At 48.1% G+C, this 27,118-nt stretch overlaps 2 protein-coding genes across 2 annotated transcripts in view; both read left to right on the top strand.

The window, feature by feature from the left end:
• The window catches only part of ZKSCAN1 (zinc finger with KRAB and SCAN domains 1), a 29,717-nt gene extending 27,186 nt beyond the window's left edge, over positions 1–2,531 (top strand). The window contains exon 6 of the mRNA XM_021935166.2: positions 2,139–2,531. Within this exon, the coding sequence (XP_021790858.1) occupies positions 2,139–2,305 (167 nt within the window). The 3' untranslated portion in view covers positions 2,306–2,531. The remainder of the gene's footprint in view (positions 1–2,138) is intronic.
• Positions 2,532–6,668: 4,137 nt separating this feature from the next.
• ZSCAN21 (zinc finger and SCAN domain containing 21) lies at positions 6,669–22,997 on the top strand. Its single transcript, XM_017956211.3, has 4 exons — positions 6,669–6,759; positions 14,119–14,613; positions 14,905–15,097; positions 21,748–22,997. Exons 2-4 carry the CDS (start codon positions 14,215–14,217, stop codon positions 22,575–22,577), a joined length of 1,422 nt encoding a protein of 473 aa, XP_017811700.1. The 5' UTR covers positions 6,669–6,759; positions 14,119–14,214; the 3' UTR covers positions 22,578–22,997.
• The last annotated feature ends 4,121 nt before the right edge of the window (positions 22,998–27,118 follow it).

Here is a 27,118-nt window from a genome sequence, read left to right as displayed (position 1 = left end):
GAATGGACCTCTCCTCTCAGCCAAAGGCATTCCAAAGTTAACCTGAAAAACTAGTTCAGGCCATGATGGGAAGGGGAAGCCAGACATGCCTCATTATACCCTCTCCTCTTACGGAATTACTGGTACAACAGACCCTAAGACTGATAGACATGGCCGGGCATGGTGGCTCACACCTGCAATCCCAGCACTTTGGGAGGCTGAGGCGGGCAGATCACCTGAGGTCAGGAGTTCCAGACCAGCCGGGCCAACATGGTGAAACCCCCTCTCTACTAAAAATACAAAAATTAGCTGGGCGTGGTGGCAGGCGCCTGTAGTCCCAGCTGCTCGGAAGGCTGAGCCCGGAGAATTGTTTGAACCCAGGAGGTGGAGGTGCAGTGAGCCGAGATCATGCCACTGCACTCCAGCTTGGGCAACAGAGTGAGACTTCAAAGAAAAAGGGTGAACTAGGAGGATGTGAGATTGTGCCCAGGAGGCATCCAAACACATCTGTGAACTGTTTTTACTTGCACTTCTGACACAATATGTGATTTTTTTGATACACCTACCAATTATCTATCTCTCTGGACACCAACTGGGTGCCCTATGATTCAGTTCAATTCTGACACTACCTATGGCTGGTGCAGACCCCAGCTACACACACACACATTTTTTGAGATAGGATCTTACTGTCACCCAGGCTGGAGTGCAGTGGTGTGATCATAGCTCACTTCAGCCTGAACTCCTGGATTCAAGCAATCCTGCTGCCTCAGCCTCCTGAGTAGCTGGGACCACAGCTACTTTTTTGTGTGTATTTTTTGTGTGTATTTTTTGTAGAGACTGTCTGGCTATTTCCCAGGCTGGTCTTGAACTCTTGGGCTCAAGTGATCTGCCTGACTTGGCCTCACAGGTGTGAGCCACCACACCCAGCCCTATTTTTTTTTTTTTTTTTGTAATTATTTTCTTTTATAGAGATGGGGTCCCTCTGTGTTGCCCAGGCTGGTCTCAAACTCCTGTCCTCAAGCAATCCTCCCACCTTGGCCTCCCAAAGTGCTGGGATTACAGGCATGAGCCAGTGTCCGACCCAGAACTGGATTTATTTTTCTTTATTTTTGTAAGACAGGGTCTCGTTCTGTTGCTCAGTCTGGAGCGCAGTGGCATGATCATGGCTCACTGCAGCCTCAACCTCCTAGACTCAAGCAATCCTCCTGTCTCAGCCTCAGCTGGGACTACAGGCATGCACCACTACGCCTAGAATTTTTTTTTTTTTTTAATTTTTTGCAGAGACAGGGTCTTGCTATGTTGCCCAAACTGGTCTCAAATTCCTGGGCCTCAAGCAATCCTACCACCTCAACTTCCTGAAGTGCTGGGATTACAGTCATGAGCCACCATGCAAGGGCCTAAAATCCAGTTTTAGCAAGAACCCTGCTAAGTTAGTTTAGCAAAAACCTCCCACCCTCCATATCTAATTACTCTTTTTTCTTTTTCTTTTCTTTCTTGATTTTTTTTTTTAAGACAATCTCTGTTGCCCAAGCTGGAGAGCACGGTCTCGGCTCACTGCAACCTCCACCTCCTGGGTTCAAGCGAGTCTCCTGACTCAGCCTCCCGAGTAGCTGGGACTACAGGCGCACACCACCACCCCCAGCTAATTTTTGTATTTTTTTTAGAGTCGGGGTTTCACTACGTTGGCCAGGCTGGTCTCGAACTCCTGACCTCAAGTGATCCACCTGCCTCAGCCTGCCAGAGTGCTGGGGTGACAGGCGTGAGCCACTGCTCCCAGCCCATATCTAATTACTCTTGATATTTATCTGATCGGGTTCCTTGTCCTCCACCATCCCCCAGGTGATGTCTGATCAGCCTGGCCTGTCTTCAGCAAGAATACCCCTTCCATCTGATGTTTCCTCTTGGTCATTTTCCATCCACTGACTCCCATCCTACTCCTTGGCTATACATTGCCACCTGCCCATGCTGTGTTCAGAGCTGAGCCCAATCTCTCTCCCCTCACTGCAAGACCCTACTGCAGTGGTTTCTGTGTTTATTAGGATGGTCCTGAATAAAGTCTTCCTTACCATGCTTTAACAAGTAGCGTTGAATAATTTTTTTTTCATTACGTTTAACTCCACCATTCCACTTTCATTCCTTTTTTCTTTCAATTTCTTTAGCAAATGTCTTCGCAGCTTTCCAACATGCTGTACATGTCTTCTGCTTCCTGGAAAAAAAAGGACATGTTCAGAGTTGTCATGGGCCAGAGGCTTGCCCAGCCTGCTCTAACGGAAGTCAAGGTTTGGTTACCCTCTACTGGCCAGCTGATGGCAGCAAAAACAGGTGATGATGAGAATGAGTGAGGAAGATCCAGAAAGGCGCCTTTTTGGAGAGAACCATGAACACCTTACTGGAAATGGAAGGGAGGTTCCAGAGACAACACTAAACACTGGAATCTTTTCCTCTCCTGGATTTATGCTGTAAAGGGCACTGGAATTATTTTTCTTTTGTCAAACCAATAATCTGCCAGGCATGGTGGTGTGCATCTGATCCCAGCTACTTGGGAGGCTGAGGCGGGAGAATGGCATAAACCCGGGAGGCGGAGCTTGCAGTGAGCTGAGATCCGGCCACTGCACTCCCGCCTGGGCGACAGAGCGAGACTCTGTCTCAAAAAAAAAAAAAAAATAGCCAGGCAGGGTAGCATGTGCCTACTTGGGAGGCTGAGGTGGGAAGATCACTTGAGTCCAGGAGTTGGAGGCTACAGTGAGCTATGATCACACCACTGCACTCCAGCCTGGGCAACAGAGTGAGGCCCTGCCTCAAATAAATAAATAAAAATAAAAAATCTCTTGAGACATAGCAGGCACACAGGATTGGAGAATCTGGCTTGTGCTCTCAGCTTTTATACTAATTAGCTAACTAGTGTACCTTGGATCTGACTTCTTCAGGCACTGGTTTCTTCATCTGAAAACAAGAGTTTAACCAGATTGTCCTTAAGGTCTCTTTTGACATTAATATTTTACAGCAGCTCAGCCCCTTTGCTCAAGGAGCATCTCAGCTCTGGAAAGGACAATGGGTTTGGAAATAGACGGACTTTCTTCAAGCCCCAACATAACCACTTAATGGTTTCATAACTAGACAAAGACCCATTGACCAAGAGGCTGGATGGAGCCCTGCCAAAGCATCAACACAGGTGTGGCTCTTGGAATGTGTGCAGGTTTCCTGGCTCTTCCCTCTGTCCTGGTGATCCTGTTTCCATTTCCCATCTCTTTCTTCCCCGTCTAACTGACAGGCAGTAGAGCACAGGCTTTGGAGAAAGGAGGCCAAGTTTCACTTCTGACGCTCCCACCTATCAATTGTGTGATATTGGAAAAGTGACTTTTCTGAGCCTGTTTCCTGGTCTATAAAATGGAGATTTTAGGGCCAGGCACAGTGGCTCACAGTGGCTCCCAGCACTTTGGGAAGCTGAGGCAGGCAGATCACTTGAGGTCAGGAGTTCAAGACCATAGGGGAATGAATTAAAAGGACTAACCATGTGATAATTGTTAAAGCTGGCCAATGGGTACATAGAGGCTGTTTTTGTTTTTTTGTGAGACAGAGTCTCGCTCTGTTGCCAGGCTGGAGTGCAGTGGTGCAATCTCAGCTCACTGCAACCTCTGCCTCCCAGGTTCAAGCAATTCTTCTACCTCAGCCACCCGAGTAGCTGGGATTACAGGTGCGTGCCACCACACCCAGCTAATTTTTGTATTTTTAGTAGACACGGGGTTTTCAGGATGGTCTTGATCTCTTGACCTTGTGATCTGCCTGCCTCAACCTCCTAAAGTGCTGGGATTACAGGCGTGAGCCACTGTGCCCTGCCAAGGCTCTTTTTTTTTCTTCTTCTTTTTAAGAGAAAGCAAGTTTTGTTAGAGAAAGTAAAGAAACAGCCTGGTGCGGTGGCTCACACCTGTAATCCCAGCACTTTGGGAGGCCGAGGCAGGCAGATCATAAGGTCAGGAGATCAAGACCATCCTGGCCAACATGGTGAAACCCCATGTCTACTAAAATACAAAAAACAAAAAACAAAAATTAGCCGGGCGTGGTGGCATGCACCTGTAGTCCCAGCTACTCGGGATGCTGAGGCAAGGGAATCGCTTGAACCCGGGAGGCAGAGGTTGCAGTGAGCCGAGATTGCGCCACTGCACTCCAGCCTGGTGACAGAGCAAGACTCCTCAAAAAAAAAAAAAAAAGAAAAAAAGAAAAAGAAACAAAAGAATGTACATGGAGGCTCATTTTCTCTAATTTTGCATGTCTTTAAACATAACAAATTTTTAAATTATCCTGGAAAACATCAGGGAAAAATTATGTTGAGTATCTATGAATTCATGACTCGTTTGGACAGGGAATTCCACGTGCAGGCAGCCATGTTGGTGTTACTCAACACATGTGAGTTTTGCAGGACCAGACAAAAGTCAGCTCACTGGGGGCCAGATGGAGTCGTGCTGAGGTTGAAAATACAGAATCTTCAGTCCAGAAACCTGCAGCTGAGCCGGAGCAGCGGGAGGAAAAGGCGGGCAAAGACATCTTCATCAAGTCCTGCAGCATCGGAAGGAGTTCAGCCCCTAGGTCTTCTGCTCCGGAAGTTTAGGACCCACAGAAGGGCAAGGCTACTTCTGATTGATGTCACCGTGACTCTGGTCTACAAAGTTGAGGACTAAACTCTGACCGTTTTCTTCTTTTGTCCAAATTCCTATCTAAGGATCCTGGAGAGTCACCCCCTTCAAACCATAAAGCCTCATCAGATGGGTTTTATTTAACCTTACATAACCTGGCTGACTTTCCAACCAGGCTCTGGCGTAACATCACATGGCAGATAAAGAAGGAAACCAAAATATTTCCACCCCAAATATGTTTTTTTGCCATATCTTGAAATAGCCCTGCAAAGCTGTCTCTTGTGGGGAAAATCTACACTCGGTAGAGAATCCCTTTCCCTCTCCAGCCAGCCTTTTTCCTGATCCAAGAGAGAATCAACTGGGCAATTGGCACTTTTAAAAGTCTGTTAAGAAATATTTGCAGTCTGTTCTCTTTGAAGCCTGCTGCCTGGAGGCTCCGTCTGCATAATGAGAATCCTGGTCTCCACAACCCCTTAGTTCAGTGGTCCCCAACCTTTTTTGACACCAGGAACCAGTTTTGTGGAAGACAATTTTTTCCACGGATGGTTTCACGGTTTCAGGATGATTCAAGTGCATTACATTTATTGTGCACTTTATTTCTATTATTACGTTGTAATATATAGTGAAATAATTATACAACTCATCATCATGTAGAATTAGTGGGAGCCCTGAGTTTGTTTTCCTGTAATTAGAGGGTCCCATTGAGGAATTACGTGAGACAGCGACAGATCATCAGGTATTAGGTTCTCATAAAGAGTGCACAACCAGGCCGGGCGCGGTGGCTCAAGCCTGTAATCCCAGCACTTTGGGAGGCCGAGACGGGCGGATCACGAGGTCAGGAGATAGAGACCATCCTGGCTAACACGGTGAAACCCCGTCTCTACTAAAAATACCAAAAACATTACCCGGGTGTAGTGGCGGGCGCCTATAGTCCCAGCTATTCCGGAGGCTGAGGGGAGAGTGGTGTGAACCTGGGAGGCAGAACTTGCAGTGAGCCAAGATCCAGCCACTGCACTCCAGCCTGGGTGACAGAGTGAGACTCCGTCTCAAAAAAAAAAAAAAAAAGAAAAAAAAAAAAGAGTGCACAACCTAGATTCCTCTCATGCACTGTCCGCAATAGGGGTTTGTGCTCCTGTGAGAATCTAATGCTATGGCTGATCTGACAGCAGGCGGAGCTCAGGGGTAATTAGAGCAATGGGGAGTGGCTGTAGATACAGGTGAAGCTTGGCTCCTGCAGCTCATCTCCTGCAGTAGGGCCCAGTTCCTAACAGGCCATGGACTGGTACCTGTCTGTGCCCCAAGGATTGGGGACCCCTGCCTTAGGTAACCCAGACATTCCTTTCTATTGATTATAGGTCTTTAGACAATAACTTTCAGCCAGTTACCAATTAGAAAATCATTGAGTCCACCTATGACTTGGAACATCCCCGCCTGGAATTGTCCTGCCTTTCCCACAGAACCAATGTTCATCTCACATGTATTGATTGGTGTCTTATGTCTCCCTAAATTGTATAAACCCAAGCTGTAGCCCAACCATCATAGGCACGTGTTCTTAGGACCTCTTGAGACTGTGCCTCGGGCCATTGGTCACTCATATTTGGCTCAAAATAAATGTCTTCAAATATTTTACAGTTTGACTATTTTCATCAATGAAGTATTACTCAATCTCTGACTTCACGGGCCAAGCACGGAGTTCCATGTCCATAAACCTGGACCGAGGTGCTGGGCCCAAGGGTACCCAGTGACCTCGGTCCAGGTTGATGGACAAGGAACTCTGTGCTTGTCCCAAGGATACTCAGGGACCTTGGGCTCTGAAGTCCACGAGGGTGACCGAGGTGGCTGCCTCAGCCCATGCCCTCCCTGCCCCGGGGAGTCGGGGTTGGGTGGGAGAACCGCCGAAGCCTTCATCTGGTCTGACCGTCTTTGGTAAAAACAGAAAGAGTCCGTGGCTTTTCATTTTGGGGGTCGACTCAGGGCCTCCCTGATGTCTCAAGGGCCAGAGACACAGAGAGGACCTCCCGAATTTCTAGAGGGACCGCTACGGCCCCGCACGACTTTTCCGTGGGGAGGGGCTATGACGCACTTCCGGCTGCGCGGTCCGGAGGTGTGCGGTGCGGTTTCCCGGTGTCCGGAGCGGCTCTGATTCATGGTGAGCCTGCTGGTCGCGGGGTAGCTAGGCGGACAAGAAAGGGAGCGTTGGCTGAGTGGTTTGGGGAGGGAGAAGTGGATTTAGCAGCTGTGGCTTCCGAGGACCTCACCTAGACCGGTCCTAGCAGAGCTGTGGGGAGGAGCTCCCCGTCCCCGCCCAGCCCCAGCTGGTGGAGGCGCTGGCTCCCTGGAAAGCCTTTCTTCCACTTGGGGCTTTAACAAATGAAAGCTGGAAGAACAGATGTTCTGGAAGTTCTTTCGCGTTCCAGAATAGTTTTTTTGTGCGCTCCCCAAGCCAAGCAGTCTATCAGTCTGACCGTGGCTGCCTTTTTTCCCTTTCTGTGCACTGGAGGTCGGAACGCAAGGCTCATTGATGGGAATACGCCCAAGGGGTTGGAAACCTGTGGGAAGCCGAGCGTCATTAGAAGTCTTGGGTAGAATCCAGTCCAAGGGAAGAAATAGTCCCCTCGGGCTTTGTTCGGGCTAGAACGCACACACAGAATACGGATCTGCTCAGATTTAGAAAAACATTCTTAAAGAACCATGTATAAATAAGAGTATCAACACAAAGTTGATTTGGGCCGGGCGCGGTGGCTCACGCCTGTAATCCCAGCACTTTGGGAGGCCGAGGCTGGCGGATCACTTGAGGTCAGGAGTTCGAGACCAGCCTGGCCAAACCCCGTCCCCACTAAAAATACAAAAATTGGCTGTGTGTGGTGGCGCGCACCTGTAATTCCAGCTACTCAGGAGGCTAAGGCAGGAGAATCGTTTGAACCCAGTAGGCGGAGGTTGCAGTGAGCCGAGATCATGCCACTGCACTCCGGCCTGGGCGACAGAGCGACACTTGGTCCCCCCCCCCCCAAAAAAAAAGGAAAGTTGATTTGGTGGGTGAGGTACTTGGAAACCCACGAAATCTAAGGAACAGTTGAGCTGTGGCAAGGAAAAGAGTTAAGAGGCAAGACAGTTGTTTTCAAGTATTGGAAGGCTGCTATGGAGAAAGTGAGTATTGGTTTTGGACCAACCTAGGATTTTTGAAATGATGCAGAATATGATTCAGGTTAAAGAAGAACTCGTGTGGCCGGGCACGGTGACTCATGCCTGTAATCCCAGCACTTTGGGAGGCTGAGGCAGGCGGATCACCTGAGGTCGGGAGTTCGAGACCAGCCTGACCAACATGGAGAAACCCCGTCTACCAAAAATACATAATTAGCCGGGCGTGGTGGCACATGCCTGTAATCCCAGCTATTAGGGAGGCTGAGGCAGGAGAATCGCTTGAACCTGGGAGGCAGAGGTTGCGGTGAGCCGAGATCGCGCCATTGAGCTCCAGCCTGGGCAACAAGAGTGAAACTCCGTCTCAAAAAAAAAAAAGAAGAAGAACTTGTAACAATTAGTGGAATTCTGTGGCTCAAGAATTATCTAATTTGCCTGCCTAGGGATTTTCTTTGTTTTTGGTTTTGTTTTTTTTTTTTTTGAGATGGAGCCTCGCTCTGTCTCCCAGGCTGGAGTGCAGTGGCGCCATCTCTGCTCACTGCAAGCTCCGCCTCCCGGGTTCACGCCGTTCTCCTCCCTCATCCCTCAGCCTCCCAAGTAGCTGGGACTACAGGCCCCTGCCACAACGCCCGGCTAATTTTTTGTATTTTTTAGTAGAGACGGGGTTTCACCATGTTAGCCAGGATGGTCTCGATCTCCTGACCTCGTGATCCACCCGCCTCAGCCTCCCAAAGTGCTGGGATTACAGGCATGAGCCACCGTGCCCGGCCGCCTAGGGATTTTCAGGTACGGGCTGAGTGTGAAACATTTTAGCACAAGTTGTAAGTGCTGTTCTGCTTTTAGAATCTATGGTAATTTGATTTTTTTTTAACGCCTCATCTTGTTACAGAATGGACTTGGGGCCCTTTCATAAGGGCATATAAGCTTTGGGAGATTGGTGTAAAGGAGGAGGGAAAATGGACACAGAACAAGGGCCTTCTGTTTATGATAGACCATGAAATTTTGCTTGATGGGCTTCTTGAGATAAACAGTCTAGATAGCTTTTAAAAAGTCACTGTGATTGTAGACAATGTGAGTTAGTAATGAAGCGTCTGATTTCTAGCCTCATGCTTTATTTTTTAAGAGACAAGGTATTCCTTTGTCACCCAGGCTGGAGCACAGTGTCACAACCCTGCAGCCCCGAACTCTTGAGCTCAAGTTATACCTCAGCCTGGGCAACAAAGCAAGACTTCATTTCTACAAATAAATAAATAAATATTTTTAATTAGCCGGATGTGGTGACACACACCTGTAGTCCTGGCTACTTCGGAGGCTGAGGCGAGAGGATTGCTTGAGGCCAGGTGTTCAAGGCTGCAGTGAGCTATCATGGCACCACTACACTCCAACCTGGGCAACAAAGCAAGACCCTGCCTCTGTAATTTAAAAACAATAAAATAAAGACCCAGTGAAGTGGTTCACACCTGTAAACCCAGAACTTTGGGAGACCAAGGCAGGAAGATGGCTTGAGACCAGGAGTTCGAGACGTCCATGAGCTGTGTTTGCACCACTGCACTCCAGTCTAGGCAACAGACCAAGACACTGTCTCTAAAAAAGAAATATTTTAAATTTTTAAAAAATGTGAAAGGAGTCAAGGGATGACCCCAGGTTTTTCGGTCTGAGTAAAAAGAACAATGAGAGTTGCCATTATCTGAGATGAGCAGCTTTTGAGGGAGAGATGGGAATTCGGTTTTGGACATGTTAAGCTTGAGATGTCTTACTGGACATCCAGATGGTAATGGCAAGTGGATAGTTGGTTGTATGAGTCTGGAGGTCAGAAGGGATATCTAAGTTGGAGGTACAGTTTGGGCAGTTGTGAGTATATAATTGGTAATTACAACCATGCAACTAGTGAAATCACCAAGGAGAGAGTGCAGGAAGGAGGAAGGGCACCTGGCTCTCTACTCATTTGTAGTCTTTATGCGTTGTGCATTTGAGTTGTGTGCACCGCAAAACTGATGTGCCACTGGGTGTGGTAGCTCACACGTGTAATCCCAGCACTTTGGGAGACTGAGGTGGGCAGATCACTTGAGGTCAGGAGTTCAAGACCAGCCTGGTGAACATGGTGAAACCCCATCTCTACTAAAAATACAAAAATTAGCCGGGCGTGGTGGCACGCACCTGTAATCCCAGTTACTCAGCAGGCTGAGGCATGAGAATCGCTTGAACTCGGGAGGCAGAGGTTGCAGTGAGCTGAGATCATGCCACTGCACTCCAGCCTGGGTGACGGAGCAAGACTCCATCTCAAAAAAAAAATAAAACCACAAAATTGATGAGCCTAGAATAGATCGCTTAGCTAATGAGCTTACCCAGCCAACTGCCCAGCAGCAATGTCCAAGGAAACTTTTTTTTCTGTAATTTGCAGAGGCAGTCATGTGATCCAGTGGCATCTGTGAATTTGGATTCACCGAGTTTTCAGAGTGTATCCCACATGAATGCTACGTTACCACATGACGCTCCCTGTGTGATGCCAGCAGGTGCTGCATGACTCCCTGCTGACTTGCCATGTTTCACAGGCCAGATCACAGAAGCTGAACAGCCCAAACACCGGTTTCTTTCCTGGTCTTAGGGTGCCCTCCTCTGGATAGAGTATGAAATTTTCTAACAGTTATGTAAAGTTAATCTACCACTGAGGAGATCTCCTCTGTTGCCCAGTTTGGAGTGTAGTGACACGATCTTGGCTCACTACAACCTCCACCTCCCAGGTTAAAGTGATTCCCTGCCTCAGCCTCCCAAGTAGCTGGGATTACAGGTGCCCACCACCACTCCCAACTAATTTTTGTATTTTTAGTAGAGACAGTAACTTGTAATTTTATAGTAACTGTATTTTCTTCTTTTTTTCTTTTTTTTGAGACGGAGTTTCACTCTTGTTGCCCAGGCTGAAATGCAATGATGCGATCTCGGCTCACAGCAACCTCCGCCTCCCAGGTTCAAGCGAATCTCCTGCGTCAGCCTGCCAATTAGCTGAGATTACAGGCATGAACCACCATGCCTGGCTAATTTTGTATTTTTAGGAGAGACGGGGTTTCTCCACGTTGGTCAGGCTGGTCTTGAACTGCCGACCTCAGGTGATCTGCCTGCCTCGGCCTCCCAAAGTGCTGGGATTACAGGCGTGAGCCACCGCGCCCGGCCTGGTAACTATATTTTCTTAGGTTTAACATGTGGCCCTAAGGAACCAGAAACCGAAAGGAACCAATATTCCTACCCCACAGAGTCCCATCTTTAGTAAGGCTGTTTCTGGAGTTTATGTGATGACCAAGGTACTATGCATGGCCCCAGTTCACCATGTTGGCCAGGCTAGTCTCAACTCCTGGCCTCAAGTGATCTGCTTGCCTTGGTCTCCGGAAGTGCTGGGATTAAGGCCGTTAGCCACCACACCTGGCCACTCCTTTTAAATATTCTAAAGAATGCTCTCCAGCGCAGCTACCTCATTATTTCTTGTTTATTTTAGCCTTTGGTGCTCGGGCCTTTGTTTTAGGAGGTGAGATGGCGTTGCACCTCCCATGGCTCAATTTTTAAGTATTTCTAAATTTGGGCACTCCAGTGGTATATGCTGGCTACATACAGACTTATTTGACCAAAGAATCCTTTATTCAAGTTATTGGTTATAATACTTTTGTTGTTGTTTTTTGTTTTGTTTTGTTTTGTTTTTGAGACGGAGTCTCACTCTGTTGCCCAGGCTGGAGTGCAGTGGCGCCATCTCAGCTCACTGCAACCTCTGCCTCCGGGGTTCACACTATTCTCATGTCTCAGCCTCCCGAGTAGCTGGGATCACAGGCGCCCGCCACTGCGCCCAGCTAATTTTTGTATTTTTAGTAGAGACGGGGTTTCACCATGTTGGTCAGGTTGGTCTTGAACTCCTGACTTCAGGTGAGCCACCCGCCTCGGCCTTCCAAAGTGCTGGGATTACAGGCGTGAGTCACCACGCCCGGCCTTAGTTATAGTGCTTTTGAACACATTTTGGGAAATAATTCTGATGCATTTTTTTCCGTGCCTTACAGTTTCCCTTTTCATGCTTTGGGTTGCTTCCTGATGTCTTAATTCCACTGCTAAATACTCCACCAACAATGGTTTTTTTTATTTTAATTTTTTAAAGACTAATCAAAGCCTTAATTTCATAAATATGAACCGTCTTTACAGAATGTTAGCACTAAAGTTAACACATCCGTGTTAGCCAGGATGGTCTCGATCTCCTGACCTCGTGATCCACCTGCCTCAGCCTCCCAAAGTGCTGGGATTATAGGCGTGAGCCACCGTGCTGGGCTTTTTTTTTTTTTTTTTGAGACGGAGTCTCGCTCTGTCACCCAGGCTGGAGTGCAGTGGCGCGATCTCCGCTCACTGCAAGCTCCGCTGCCACCTGGGTTAATGCCATTCTCCTGCCTCAGCCTCCCTAGAAGCTGGGACTACAGGCGCGCGCCACCACGCCCGGCTAATTTTTTTGTATTTCAGTAGAGACAGAGTTTCGCCGTGTTCGCCAGGATGGTCTCGATCTCCTGACTTCGTGATCCGCCCGCCTTGGCCTCCCAAAGTGCTGGCATTACAGGCGTGAGCCACCGCGCCTGGCCTCAGCCGACTTTTAATATTTTTAAAGTGCTGTCAAGCCAGATCCATGGAGATTGTCATGTGTTTGAAATTAGCATAATTGGTTGTTTTGGGGTGGTTTGTTTGTTTTGTTTTTTTGTTCTTTGATTTTGTTTTTGTTTTTTGAGGCAGAGTCTTGCTCTGTCACCCAGGCTGGAGTTCAATAGTGCAGTCACAGCTGCAGGTCACTGCAGCCTCAACCTCCTGAGCTTAAGTGATCCTCCCACCTCAGCCTCCTGAGTAGCTGGGACCACAGGTTCGTGCCACCACACCTGGCTAATCTTTGTATTTTTTGTGGAGACGGGGTTTCACCGTGTTGGCCAGGCTGGTCTCAAACTCCTGACCTCAAGTGATCCACCCGCCTCAGCCTCTCAAAGTTCTGGGATTACAGATGTGAGCCACTGCACCTGGCACTCGGTTTGTTTTGTTTTTATTTTTTGAGACAGAGTCTTGCTCTGTCACCCAGGCTGGAGTGCAGTGGCAAGATCTCGGCTCATTGCAACCTCTGCCTCTCATGTTCAAGCAATTCTCATACCTCAGCCTCCCAAATAGCTGGGATTACAGGTGTGTGCCACCATGCCTGGCCAATTTTTGTATTTAGTAGAGACAGGATTTCACCATGTTGGCCAGGGTGGTCTCGAGTCCAGGCCCGCCTCGGACTCCCAGAGTGCTGAGATTACAGGCATGAGCCACTGCGCCCGACCTCAGTTATTTTTAATGTACTAGTTAATTACACCCTTCGAGCATGACCCAGGTCATACTGACAGGCCCAGTCATTTGACTAGTGAGTTTTCCTTTTTTTTTTTGAGACGGAGTTTCACTCTTGTTGCCCAGGCTAGAGTGCAGTGGCACAATCTCCGCTCACTGCAAGCTCCGCTTCCAGGGTTCACGCATTCTCTTGCCTCAGCCTCCCGAGTAGCTGGGACTACAGGCGCTCACCACCACGCCTGGCTAATTTTTTGTATTTTTAGTAGAGATGGGGTTTCACCATGTTAGCCCAGATGGTGTCGATCTCTTGACTTCATGATCCCCCTGCCTCAGCCTCCGGAAGTGCTGGGATTACAGGGGTGAGCCACCGTACCTGGCCTTGACTAGTGAATTTTCATTGCTCAAGCTGAATGTCTTAGGTTTAAACAGATGGCATCTAGCCAGTAGATAGCTTGATAAAATCCCAGAAACTATAATATCTATAATGGTGAAGTTCTGAACTAGTTTTGGAGCAAAGTTAATTTTAAAATTGTGCCACGTTGCACTTTTTAGGAGAGTGGAGACCACTGAAATCAAAGTAGGATATCCTGAACCGATTGCAGAAAGACTTTTTTTTTTTAGAGATGGAATCTCACTCTGTTGCCCAGGCTGGAATGCAGTGGCACGATCTCTGCTCACTGCAAACTCCGCCTCCAGGGTTCAAGCAATTCTCCTGTCTCAGCCTCCCAAGTAGCTGGGATTACAGGCGTCCACCACCACGCCTGGCTAATTTTGTATTTTTAGTAGAGACAGGGTTCACCATGTTGGCCAGGCTGGTCTCAAACACCTGACCTCAGGTGATCCACCCGCCTCGGCCTCCCAGAGTGCTAGAATTATAGGCATGAGCCACTGTACCCAGCTCATTCCAGAAAGATTTTGAGCAGTTGTTTTTATATGGTAGTTTTATGGTGGACATAATTTCCACAATTTATTGTGCTAAAGGTATGGCTGTAAAGACCCAAAAACACTTCAGTTTGATTATTTTATGGTAACTATATTTTCTTAGGTTTAACGTGTGACCCTAAAGAACTGGAAACCCAAAGGAACCAATATTCCTGCCCCACAGAGTCCCATCTTTAGTGAGGCTGTTTCTGGAGTTTATATGATGACCAAGGTACTAGGCATGGCCCCAGTTCTGGGCCCTAGGCCTCCACAGGAGCAGGTGGGGCCTCTGATGGTAAAAGTCGAGGAGAAAGAAGAGAAAGGCAAGTGCCTTCCTAGCCTGGAGATGTTCCGCCAGCGGTTCAGGCAGTTTGGGTACCATGACACCCCCGGGCCCCGAGAGGCCCTGAGCCAGCTCCGGGTGCTCTGCTGTGAGTGGCTGAGGCCCGAGATCCACACCAAGGAGCAGATTCTGGAGCTACTGGTGCTGGAGCAGTTCCTGACCATCCTGCCCCAGGAGCTCCAGGCATGGGTGCAGGAACACTGCCCGGAGAGCGCTGAAGAGGCTGTCACTCTCCTCGAAGATCTGGAGCGGGAACTGGATGAGCCAGGACACCAGGTAGGCGGGAAGACCTTTGTTATTCTAGGAGATTGGGAGCCAAACATTCTAGGCAGGAACAAGGGTTTGTCCATACAGTAAGCTTCGCTGAATGGAAATTTCTACTGAATTAGACCTTGTTTCCTCCTATATTTCTCTGTCTTCCAAAACTAACTTTTAGCCTTGGGAATGGAATAGGATGGGTGTTTTCCTTTTCTCTTTCCTAGAGGTTCTGTATAGCTCTCCTGGGATTTTCATTCTTGTTCTTAAAGTGAGCCATGCACAAACCCAGCCATTCCTAATTGTCTTTAGGTCTCAACTCCTCCAAATGAACAGAAGCCGGTATGGGAGAAGATATCCTCCTCGGGAACCGCAAAGGAATCCCTGAGCAGCGTGCAGCCACAGCCCTTGGAGACCAGTCACAAATACGAGTCGTGGGGGCCCCTATACATCCAAGAGACTGGTGAGGAGCAGGAGTTCACTCAAGATCCGAGAAAGACCCGAGGTGAGGACCAGCCGTTAGACTCCTGTTCAGTGCCCCGGGCCTCTGTGGTTGGAGAAGCAGAATAATTTGTAATTCTTTGTTGTGAGGTGATTTCATAGATTGACTTGATTGGTTGGGCTGACTGGGTGGACATAGTCCCCTTTCCTCCCCCAAGTAAGCCTGTCTTCGCCTGGGCCCTAGCATGGGGATAGGTCACTCTTAAAGGATCAGTTTCTCTTTGAAGTTTCGGTATTACAAATAATTTTTTTTTAAAGGGTCGATTGAAGTGAGTTTAATAAAGAAACTGTTAACAGAGGTGTAGACAGTTCGAATGAACCAGTAAGGAATAGTGTTGCACCCGACAACAGTGAAAAGCTGTTACTCCCTGTGAGCCTAAAGGGACGGGCAGAGGCGGGGCCCTGTTACCAGAACCAGGTAAGACCTATAGTCTTGGAGGAGGGGGTCACTCGATAGAAGTTGTGGCTGCAGGCCCTGCCGTGGGGTGAGGAGAAAACGGAATAAATACCCCAACTGCACCCTCCTCCTGCCCTTAAATCTCCTGCTTTTGTTCCCCAATGGCAAACCCAGTTGGCAGCCAGAGGGCAGGAAAGACAAGACAGTGTGGCCCTTAGGGTCAGCTTACTGGGGCACAGGCGGGGGCAGAGAATGGATCTGGGAAGGGCAAATGGAAAATAATTGGCAGCTTCCTTTCTGAAGCTATGGAAAGAGATGGGGCGTTTTTCACACGTCAAAGATACATTAGGTGACTACTCCTGAGCTCAAATCTCCATATATTATGGTTTATAGAATAATCTCAGGCCATAAATGGTCATCCCCTGTCGGGGTGTTTTTGTGTGTTTTTCTGAGACAGGGATTCCATCTGTCACCCAGGCTGGACGGCAGCCTCAATCTCTGGGGCTCGAGTGATCCTCCCGCCTCAGCCTCCCAAGTAGCTGGGACCACCGTGTCTGGCTAACTTTATTTTTTTTTTTTGTAGAGACAGGGTCTCACTATGTTGCCCAGGCTGGCCCTATGTTATTTTGTTATTTTATGGTTTCTACTCTTAAGTACCTTCATTTACCTGAAGGATTAGAACTAAATTTTTGAAACAGAGTTAATGTTTAATTATATGTTTGCAAAAATATGGCATGTTATTCCAAATCCTAATAGTTTCAAACCAGGACTTCGCTTACGTGTTGGTGGTGTAGGCCACTATTTATGTGTGTGGTGTGATTTCATGACAAGAGTCCATGGCCCTCAGAAATCTCCCTCCGTGCTTGCTGTGTCTGAAACGTGAAACTCCCTCGTGGAAATAGAGTTTTGAGCCGAGTTAAAAATCACATTTTCTAGGAAAAGTAAAAAATTAAACTCTTAACTAAATTCTTCACAGTTTATGGTAAACACAGTAGACCTCTCCAGGCAATTGGGGTCTCCCCAGAGTTGCCACAGTAATTAGAGATAAAAATAGCCAGAGACCTATCTGGTCAGTTTTATTTTCCATATCTCTTGGTGTAGCCCCTTGGCAGTATTACACAAAGAAGAGGGTGGAGTGGAAGGATTATCAGAGCCAGGAACAGGCTTGGGTTTTAGTACCCAGATGGGACAGAAGACAAAGCTGCTGGGCCCTCCTAAGGAAAAGGAAGTTGACTCTGAAAGCTTTAGAAAGCATAAAGTCTTTATTTTTTTTTTTTGAGATGGAGTCTGCCTCTGTCTCCAGGCTGGAGTGCAGTGATGCAATCTCAGCTCAGTGCAACCTCTGCCTCCACAGTTCAAAGAGTTCTGCCTCTAAAGCCCCCGAGGTAGCTGGGCCTGAGCCGATGCCACCGCAGTGCCCAAGCTCTTGCACCCCAGGCCAGTCTCCAGCTCTGTCATGCTTGGGCTGGAGTCTGATGGCGGATCTCCAAGCTCACTGCAAGCTCCACTTCTGCCAGGTTCTGCCATTCTTCTGCCTCAGCCTCCCAGTAGCTGGGACTACGGGCCCCCCTGCCACCTGTCCAGCTACCACTTTTTGTATTTTTAAAGTAGAGAGCCGGGTTTTCAGTGTGTTAGCCAGTATGGTCTCGATCTCCTGACCTTGTGATCCACCTGTCTCGGCCTCCCAAAGTGCTGGGATTACAGGCTTGAGCCACCGCGCCCAGTCTTTTTTTTTTTTTTTTTAAACAGAGTTTCGCTCTTGTTGCCCAGGCTGGAATACGGTGGCGCCATCTTGGCCCACTGCAACCTCCACCTTCTGGTTTCAAGTGATTCTCCTGCCTCAGCCTCCTGAGTAGCTGGGATTACAGGCGCCCGCCACCATGCTCAGCGAATTTTTGTATTTTTAGTAGAGATGGGTTTCACATTGGCCAGACTGGTCTCGAACTCCTGACCTCATGATCCGCCCTTCTCGGTCTCCCAAAGTGCTGGGATTACAGGCATGAGCTACCGCGCCCAACCAAGAAATTGTTAATAAAAACACAAACAGGCACCTTTGATAAAAACAAAATAGAATTTCTAAAAGTGAAAACTGTAGTCATTGAAATTAAGAATGCAGTGGCTGTTTTAAATAATCAAGGACATGATTAGCAAACAGAGGTAGATGTGAGGAAGTCATCTGAAATACTGCTCAGAAAGATGAAGGTGGCAGGCATTGGACATCAGTATGGGATCAGATGAGGATGTCCAGCGTATGTTTAATAGCTGTTCCAGAGGAGGAGGACAGAGTTGGAGGGGACAGACATGGTGGCTCACACCAGTCATCCCAGCACTTTGGAAGGCCTAGGCTGGCAGATCTCTTGGGGCCAGGAGTTCAAGACCAGACTGGCCAACATAGTGAAACCCTGCCTCTACTAAAAATAAAAAAATTGACTGGGCATGGTGGCACTTGCCTGGAATCCCAGCTATTCAGGAGGCTGAGACATGAGAATCACTTAAACCTGGGAGGCAGAGGTTGCAGTGAGCGGAGATCATGCCACTGCATTCCAGCCTGGGCAACAGAGCTAGACCCTGTCTCAAAAAAAAAAAAAAAAAAAAAAGAGTCAGGGAGAGAGACTAGTGACCAAGAGAAAATGCTAAGTTGTCCAGAGTGATGAAATATATAAATCCTAAGATTCAGGAAACAATCCCAAGTAAGATAAATAAAATATAGATAATGAGTAAAACTGCAGAATGTCTAAATTTATAGAATGTCTTAAAAGTAGGCTGGGCGCAGTGGCTCACGCCTGTAATCCCAACACTTTGGGAGGCCGAGGTGGGCGGTTCACGAGGTCAGGAGATCAAGATCATCCTGGCCAACATGGTGAAACCCCGTCTCTACTAAAAATACAAAAATTAGCTGGTCATGGTGGCATGCACCTGTAGTCCCAGCTACTCGGGAGGCTGAGGCAGGAGAATCACTTGAAGCCAGGAGGCGGAGGTTGCAGTGAGCCGAGATCGTGCCATTGCACTCCAGCCTGGTGACAGAGCGAGGCTCCATCTCAAAAAAAAAAAAAAAAAACCAATAACCCAGACTGGCTGGACATGGTGGCTCACACCTGTAATCCCAACACTTTCGGAGACTGATGCAGGAGGATCACCTGAGGTCAGGAGTTCGAGACCAGCCTGGCCAACATAGAGAAACCCCATATCAGCTGGGCATGGTGGCATGCGCCTGTAGTCCCAGCTACTCTGGAGGCTGAGGCGGGGGGAATTGCTTGAACCTGGGAGGCGGAGGTTGCAGTAAGTCAAGATCGCGTCACTGCACTCTAGCCTGGTGCGACAGAGTAAGACTCCATCGAAAAGAAAAAGAAAAAAAAACATCCCTACTAAAAATACAAAAATTAGTTGAGCGTGTTGGCGCACGCCTGTAGTCCCAGCTACTTGGGAGGCTGAGGCAGGAAAATCACCTGAACCCAGGAGGTGGAGGTTGTGGTGGAGGCAGTGACCCAAGATTGCGCCACTGCACTCCAGCCTGGGCGACAGAGTGAGACCCCGTCTCAAAAGTAACCAAGACATAAAAGACAGATTACCACCTCAAAGGAATGCTGATTAGACTAATTGCAAACTACCCAGCAGTAACAGTGCAGCCTGGAAGACAATGACATAAATAGTCCTGGTAAATTCTTTTTTAATTTTTGCCTCATTCAGCTGTTTTTTAAAATGTTAACTTTTGGCTGGGCATGGTGGCTCACACCTGTAATCCCTGCACTTTGGGAGGCCAAGGCAGATGGATCACTTGAGGCCAGGAGTTCGATGCCAGCCTGAGCAACATGGTAAAACCCCATCTGTACAAAAAATACAAAAATTAGCCAGGTGTGGTGACTAGTGCCTGGGGTCCCAGCTACTTGGGAGGCTGAGGCAGGAGGATCATTTGAGCCTGGGAGGTGGAGGTTGCAGTGAGCTAAGATCATGCCACTGTACTCCCACCTGGGCAACAGAGCCAGACCCTGTCTCAAAACAAAACAAAAATAAAGTTTTATGAAGTTACTTCTTTCCCACACATGTAGTCCATGGTTGTGCAGTGACTCGAAGAGAAGTCTGCGTGTAGGCAAGCGATTGCTAATTATGGAGAGTGAAAAGGACTTTAGCTGCTGAAGCTCTGACCCCCAGCAGATGGGGAGGAGAGAGTGAGCCTGGAAGCAGCTGATAGTCACTGTCAGCAAAGGAAGGAGACAGACAGCTGGGCAGAGAGAGAGAAGCTGTCAGGGCAGTTCCTAGGGAAGGGAAAGGGCTTTGGAGGAAGGTAGCTTGCTGACAGGCTTCCGTACCCTCCAAGGACTAACAGTTCTCAAGGGGGGCCCATTTTTCAGAGGGAATTTCTCTTACTCCCCTTTTCCCTGATGTGGATGACCAGGTGAACTTTGAAGAGGTGTGACTGCCTGGTGAGGCGTTCTAAAAAGATAAACTGGTTCCATCTGGTTTCAACAGTGAGTGTCATTTTATAACTAAATTACAAGACGTAGCCAGTGTGAGTGAAATGATGAGGTTAAGCGCTCCTGGAGATCTTTCGTTCCGATTGATACGGATCTGGGGCTGGAATGATTGTAAATGGTCAGAACGTCCTGATTGCTTTTATGTTCAATTGCTGTGGGAACATGGGTTTTTGTGAGTTTGCCACTCAGCCTCTTCCTTAATTGTCCTTGTCATTTTCCTTAACTCTGGCCCTGCAGCAATCATTCTCCCTTGTTTTTATCTGCGTGAGGCTCAGCTGTTCTTTTTTTTTTTTTTTTTTTTTAATTAAAAAAGGCCGGGCGTGGTGGCTCATGCCTGTAATTCCAGCACTTTGGGAGGCCGAGGCGGGTGGATCCCCTGAGGTCAGGAGTTCTAGACCAGCCTGACTATGGTCTAGAACATGGAGAAACCCTGTCTCTACTAAAAATACAAAATAAGCCAGGCGTGGTGGCACATGCCTATACTCCCAGCTACTCAGGAGGCTGAGGCAGGAGAGTCACTTGAACCTGGGAGGTGGAGGTTGTGGTGAGCCAAGATTGCACCATTGCACTCAGCCTGGACAACAGGAGCAAAACTCCGTCTCAAAACAAAACAAAACAAAAAAAAAAAGCTGGGCGCGGTGGCTCACGTCTGTAATCCAGCAGGTGGATCACCTGATGTCAGGAGTTTGACACCAGCCTGGCCAACATGGTGAACCCCATCTCTGTTAAAAATACAAAAATTAGCTGGGCTAATTTTTGGTGCTAGGTGCTTCTGGTCCCAGCTATTCAGGAGGCTGAGTCAGGAGAATCACTTGAACCCAGGCATGGAGGCTGCGGTGAGCCAACATAACACCACTGCACTCCAGCCTGGGCAACAGAAATAAATAAATAAAATAAATATTTTTTAAAAGATAGGGTCTCACTCTGTTGCCCAGGCTGGCACAATCATGGCTCACTGCCGCCTTGACCCACTGCAACCTTGACTTTCCAGGCTTAAGTGATCTTCTCACCTTAGTATCCCAAGTAGCTGGAACCACAGGGGCACACCATGCCTGCCTAATTTTTTTATTTTTACTTTTTGTGGAAATAGGGTCTCCTTATGTTGCCCCAGCTGGTCTTGAACTCCCAGATTCAAGCCATCTTCCCACCTCAGCTCCCAAAGTGCTGGGATTACAGGCGTAAGCTCCTGTGCCCGGCTACCACTCTCCTATGTCCTGCATTTTGCCTTCTGTATGTGAAGTTGTTTTTCTGGCAGAAAAAGCCATGTTCTCTTTACATCCTAATGCTTCAGGTGGGGGCTTGTGTGAAAGTGTGGTATGGAAGCCGGGCCTGGTGGCTGACGCCTGTAATCCCAGCACTTTGGGAGGCTGAGGTGGGCGGATCACAAGGTCAGGAGATCAAGACCATCCTGGCCAACATGTCGAAACCCCATCTATACTAAAAAAAAAAATACAAAAAATAGTGGGTGTGGTGGCATGTGCCTGTAATTCCAGCTACTCTGGAGGCTGAGGCAGGAGAATCGCTTGAATCAGGGAGTTGGAGGTTGCAGTGAGCCGAGGTCGCCTGCATTCCGGCCTGCTGACAGCGAGACTCCGTCTCAAAGAAGTGCAGCGTTGTAAACTAGATTGGATGCTGATTTACTTGTATCTGTGTGCTATCATGAGCTCTATTTAGTCACCCTTCAGTATCTGTCAGTCTCACCTGATGGTTCTATTTCTCTGGTAAACAGTTTCTTCCTCAGAACAAGAAACAACTGAAGTATCCTTAATCTGCTTATTGTTTCAGATTGCAGATTGAGTACCCAGCATGAGGAATCAGCAGATGAGCAGAAAGGTTCTGAAGCAGATGGGCTCAAAGGGGATATAATTTCTGTGATTATCGCCAATAAACCTGAGGCCAGGTTAGAGAGGCAGTGCGTAAAACTTGAAAATGAAAAAGGAGCAAAACCCCCTCTTCAAGAGTCAGGCTCCAAGAAAGGTAGAGAATCAGTTCCTACTAAACCTACCCCAGGAGAGAGACGTTATATATGTGCTGAGTGTGGCAAAGCCTTTAGTAATAGCTCAAATCTCACCAAACACCGGAGAACACACACTGGGGAGAAACCTTACGTGTGCACCAAGTGTGGGAAAGCTTTCAGCCACAGCTCAAACCTCACCCTCCACTACAGAACACACTTGGTGGACCGGCCCTACGACTGTAAGTGTGGAAAAGCGTTTGGGCAGAGCTCAGACCTTCTTAAACATCAGAGAATGCACACCGAGGAGGCGCCGTATCAGTGCAAAGATTGTGGCAAGGCTTTCAGTGGGAAAGGCAGCCTCATTCGTCACTATCGGATCCACACTGGGGAGAAGCCTTATCAGTGTAACGAATGTGGGAAGAGCTTCAGTCAGCACGCAGGCCTCAGCTCCCACCAGAGACTCCACACTGGAGAGAAGCCATATAAGTGTAAGGAGTGTGGGAAAGCCTTCAACCACAGCTCCAACTTCAATAAACACCACAGAATCCACACTGGGGAAAAGCCCTACTGGTGTCATCACTGTGGAAAGACCTTCTGTAGCAAGTCCAATCTTTCCAAACATCAGCGAGTCCACACTGGAGAGGGAGAAGCACTGTAACTGCCACGTGCGCTCGTGTTGTCGTGGTTGTTTTAAACTTTAGCATCTGAACACCAGGAAGAAGTCTTGTCGTTGCAGCAGCATTGATTCCGGTGATAGAGTTTGTGTCACTCAACATCGGGATGCCTGAGGAGTGAGAGCTCCACAGCAACACGACAGGCAGGAGGTCCTCAGAAGGTGTCAGGAGGTTCCACGCTCGCCAGTTCTCTGGAGCCAGAGTCCTTCCCCACACTTAGGGTCCCAGTAAACCATGCCAGCATTACCTTTTGCATAGTTAAACTGATGTGTATCCAGTCTAGTTAAGGAAGAAACATTAAGACTTTAATTTTTAACATATATTCAAGAATTTTAATTTGTAAAGAATTAAGCCACATTGAACACAATTGAAGAGATTCAGAATAAACTTATAACATCTTGTAATGCCTCAGGACTGTTATAACAAATGATGTGTTGGTTATTGAATACTTACAGATGGAGAAAACTGTTCCTGCTGATTTCGCTTTTAGAAAATTTGGATTTGGGGTCAGGCACAGTGACTCATGCCTGTAATCCCAGCACTTTGGAAGGCTGAGGCGGTCGGATCACCTGAGGTCAGGAGTTCGAGACCAGCCTGGCCAAAATGGCAAAACACTGTCTCCACTAAAGATACAATTAGCTGGGCATGATGGCAGGTGCCTGTAGTCCAAGCTACTTGGGAGGCTGAGGTGGGAGAGTCGCTTGAACCCGGGAGGCAGAGGTCGCAGTGAGCCAACATTGCGCCACTGCACTCCAGCCTGGGTGACAGAGCGAGACTCCGTCTCAAAAAAAAAAAAAGTAAAGTGAATGCTTTCACTAGATAATAACTGCATACCAAGAGCCAGGGGCCATGTTGAACTGTCCCAGCACAGCTGTTGTGGATGGGTTTGTGGCAGACAACCATTAACAGCCACAACTCATCTGTTTTTTACAGAAGCCATACAGAAGGAGTGTCTTTTGCATCTTTGAGGGCAGTAATAATCACTTCAGTTCCATTCAGGGTGTGGTATTGTTTCTTTTTTTTTTTTTGAGATGGAGCTTCACTCTTGTTGTCCAGGCTGGAGTGCAATGGCGTGATCTTGGCTCACCGCAACCTCTGCCTCCCGGGTTCAAGTGATTCTCCTGCCTCAGCCTTCCTAATAGCTGGGATTACAGGCATGTGCCACCATGCCCAGCTAATTTTGTATTTTTAGTAGAGACGGGGTTTCTGCCCAGCTAATTTTGTATTTTTAGTAGAGACGGGGTTTCTCCATGTTGGTCAGGCTGGTCTCGAACTCCCGACCTCAGCTGATCCACTTGCCTCAGCCTCTGAGTGCTGGGATTACAGGCGTGAGCCACCGCACCTGGCCAGGGTGTGGTACTTCTTTCTTGCCACTTTGATTGGCTGGGGAAGGGCAGGGTGTGCGGGAGTTTCCACTTGACCCTTTTTCCTATGACCTACCTGTGCTACAGGTTAAGTAACCAATGTGCTGGGCATCTATCCCCCTGCTAAACATATCCCAATTATTTTCTCGGGGACATGGCCATAGGGTGAGTCTGTCCCCACTGGGCCCACTGAAATGGATTTGGGCCAGGACTCCATTTATCAGCTGACCTCTGTCTGGAGGGCAATGGTAAGTTTTAGATTTGTGTCATCTTAGATCCTATATCAAAAAGCCTCAAAAGGCCTGGGCATTCTGTTTTCCTAATACATTAGTGAACAGCCACAGGTCCTTTGGAGAAATATTTATTGTATATACTTGTGGTACAGTTGGAAGGTCTTCAAAAAAACCCAAACTCCCCTTGAGTTGATGGATTCCGAATCTCAGAACTGGCTCAGATCTGGAAAGTAGCAGAAGGACTGCGATTTCCCATTGTTAACAGCTGGTATCAGCCTTCTCATCCACTCTTGGGATTTTTTTGCTTATACAAATCAAAGCCTCACCCTGTTGGCTGAAAGTTTTTGCTAAGAACACCAAGGGTTATTAGTCAATGCCACAGATTCCTGTGGGTCAAGACACCCTAGTGGGCCAGGAGTGGCTCCTGCCTGTAATCCCAGCATTTTGGGAGGCTGATGCAGAAGGATTGTTTGAGCCCGGGAGTTCGAGACCAGCCTGGGCAACATAGTGAGATCCCATCTCTATTGTTTTTTTTAAATTCATATTTAAACAAAAATAAGGCCGGGTGTGGTGGCTTACGCCTCTAATCCCAGCACTTTGGGAGGCCAAGGCAGGCAGATGACGAGGTCAGGAGATCGAGACCATCCTGGCTCAGTGAAACCCCGTCTTTACTTAAAATACAAAAAAAAAAAAAATTAGCCAGGCGTGGTGGTGGGTGCCTGTAGTCTCAGCTACTCAGGAGGCTGAGGCAGGAGCATGGCATGAACCTGCGAGGTGGAGCTTGCAGTAAGCCGAGATCGCACCGCTGCACTCCAGCCTGGGTGACAGAGCAAGACTCCGTCTCAAAAAATAAATAACAAGCCGGGCGAGGTGGCGAAGCCTGTAGTCCCAGCTACTCGAGGCTGAGGCAGGAGAATGGCGCGGAACCCGGAGGCGGAGCGCCAGTGAAGCTGAGATCCCGCCACTGCACTCCAGCCTACACAGAGCCAAACTCCGCCTCAAAAAAAAAAATAATAAATAAATAAAATAAATAAATAATGGCCAGGTGTGGTGGCTCACACCTGTAATCCCAGCACTTTGGGAGGCTGAGGCAGGTGGATCACCTGAAGTCAGGAGTTCAAGACCAGCCTGGCCAACATGGTGAAACCTTGTCTCTACTAAAAATACAAAAAATCAGCCGGGCGTGGTGGCGGGTGCCTGTAGTCCCATCTTCTTGGGAGGCTGAGGCAGGAGAATAGCATGAACCCAGGAGGCGGAGCTTGCAGTGAGCTGAGATTGTGCCACTGCACTCCAGCCTGGACGACAGAGCAAGACTCCGTCTCAAAAAGAAAAAAAAATACAAAAATTAGCCGGGTGTGGTGGCATGCGCCTGTAGTCCCAGCTGCTCAGGAGGCTGAGGCAGGAGAATTGCTTGAACCCAGGAGGCAGAGGTTGCAGTGAGCCGAGACTGCGCCGTCGCACTCCAGCCTGGGTGACAAAGCGAAACTCCATCTCAAAAAAAAATCACCCTAGTTGCCACTCTGGCCTTGTTGCCCATCATGGTAATTGCGTCCACTTTACCTGTGAGAGCTCAGTGTCACTGCCTGGCCTCTGCTGACCAGTCATCCCATTAACAACAGGGAACTCTGTTCTGTGGCAGAATCTCCTACTGTTAACCCTGCTGAGGCAGCTGTCACTGAACAATCCCGGTGTTGCCCTCAGTTCATCCTTTATTGTCTGAGTGAACGGGAAGCTATTTAGGCCCTCTGAGATAACATAGGTGTTTGGTTCTCAGGACTCATGTAAGAAATTCATTTTAACACACACTGAGTCTGCTGACACCCTTTCTCTGCTCATCATTTCAGCAACTCTACCTCATCTACTGTAGGCCATCATTCCTCACCAAGTATTGGATTGTGTTTTTTTTTCCTTTTCATAGACGGAGTCTCATTATATTGCCTAGCCTAGTTCTGAACTCCTGGGCTCAAGCAGTCCTCCCATCTCAGCTTCTTGAGTAGCTGAAACTACAGATGTGTGCCACCACGCCCAGCTAATTTTTTTTTGTAGAGACTGGGTCTCACTGTGTTGCCAGGGTGGTCTGGAACTCCTGAGTTCAAGCAGTTCTCTTACCTCAGCCTCCCAGAGTGTTGACACTACAGGCGTGAGCCACTGCACCCAGCTGATGATTTAATACATGAAAACCACTTGGAAAAGAGCCAGGCAATGCTGACACAGAGTATATGCCATGTATCAGCTGCTGCTACCATCACTTGCAAATCCCATCTCCTCTATAACCTCAACTCTGAAAACCTCTGAAAACAGTATCTTTCCACTCCAGCTTTACTGAACCTGCCCAGGGCTTGATGCTGGTTAGATGGAGAAGGATGAGGAGTATAATCAAAGAAAACTTATAAAATTTTGACCCTGACAGGTTTACAGAAATTTTAAGAGAGGGCAATAAATGGGAAAGTGGGATCTGGTTTGAAACATACTATGAAACTGTAGAAAGTCCAGTTGTAACTGCTCTGCAGTCCACTGGAGACCCACAACTGAGGCTTGGGAGAGCCATCAGGACAACATGGGCAGATTTTTTTTCTTCTTTGAGACACAGTCTCGCTCTGTTGCCCAGGCTGGAGTGCAGTGGCCTGATCTCAGCTCCCTGCAGCCTCCACCTCCTGAGTTCAAGTGATTCTCCTGCCTCAGCATCCCGAGTAGCTGGGAGTACAGGCACATGCCACCAAGCCTGGCTAATTTTTGTATTTTTAGTAGAGACGGTTTCACCATGTTGGCCAGGCTGGTCTCGAACTCCTGACCTCATGATCCACCCACCTTGGTCTCCCAAAGTGCTGGAATTACAGCCTGAGAACAGTGATTTAAAACTATTTATAGGCTGCATGAGATGTTTCAGAATCCTGTACTTGGGAGGCTGAGGATCATGGCCTGAGTTTG

This window comes from Papio anubis, chromosome 4 (assembly GCF_008728515.1).
Source record: "Papio anubis isolate 15944 chromosome 4, Panubis1.0, whole genome shotgun sequence".
NCBI lineage: Eukaryota > Metazoa > Chordata > Mammalia > Primates > Cercopithecidae > Papio > Papio anubis.
Note: the sequence above shows the minus strand (reverse complement) of the source record. Positions and strands in the feature narration are given on the sequence as shown.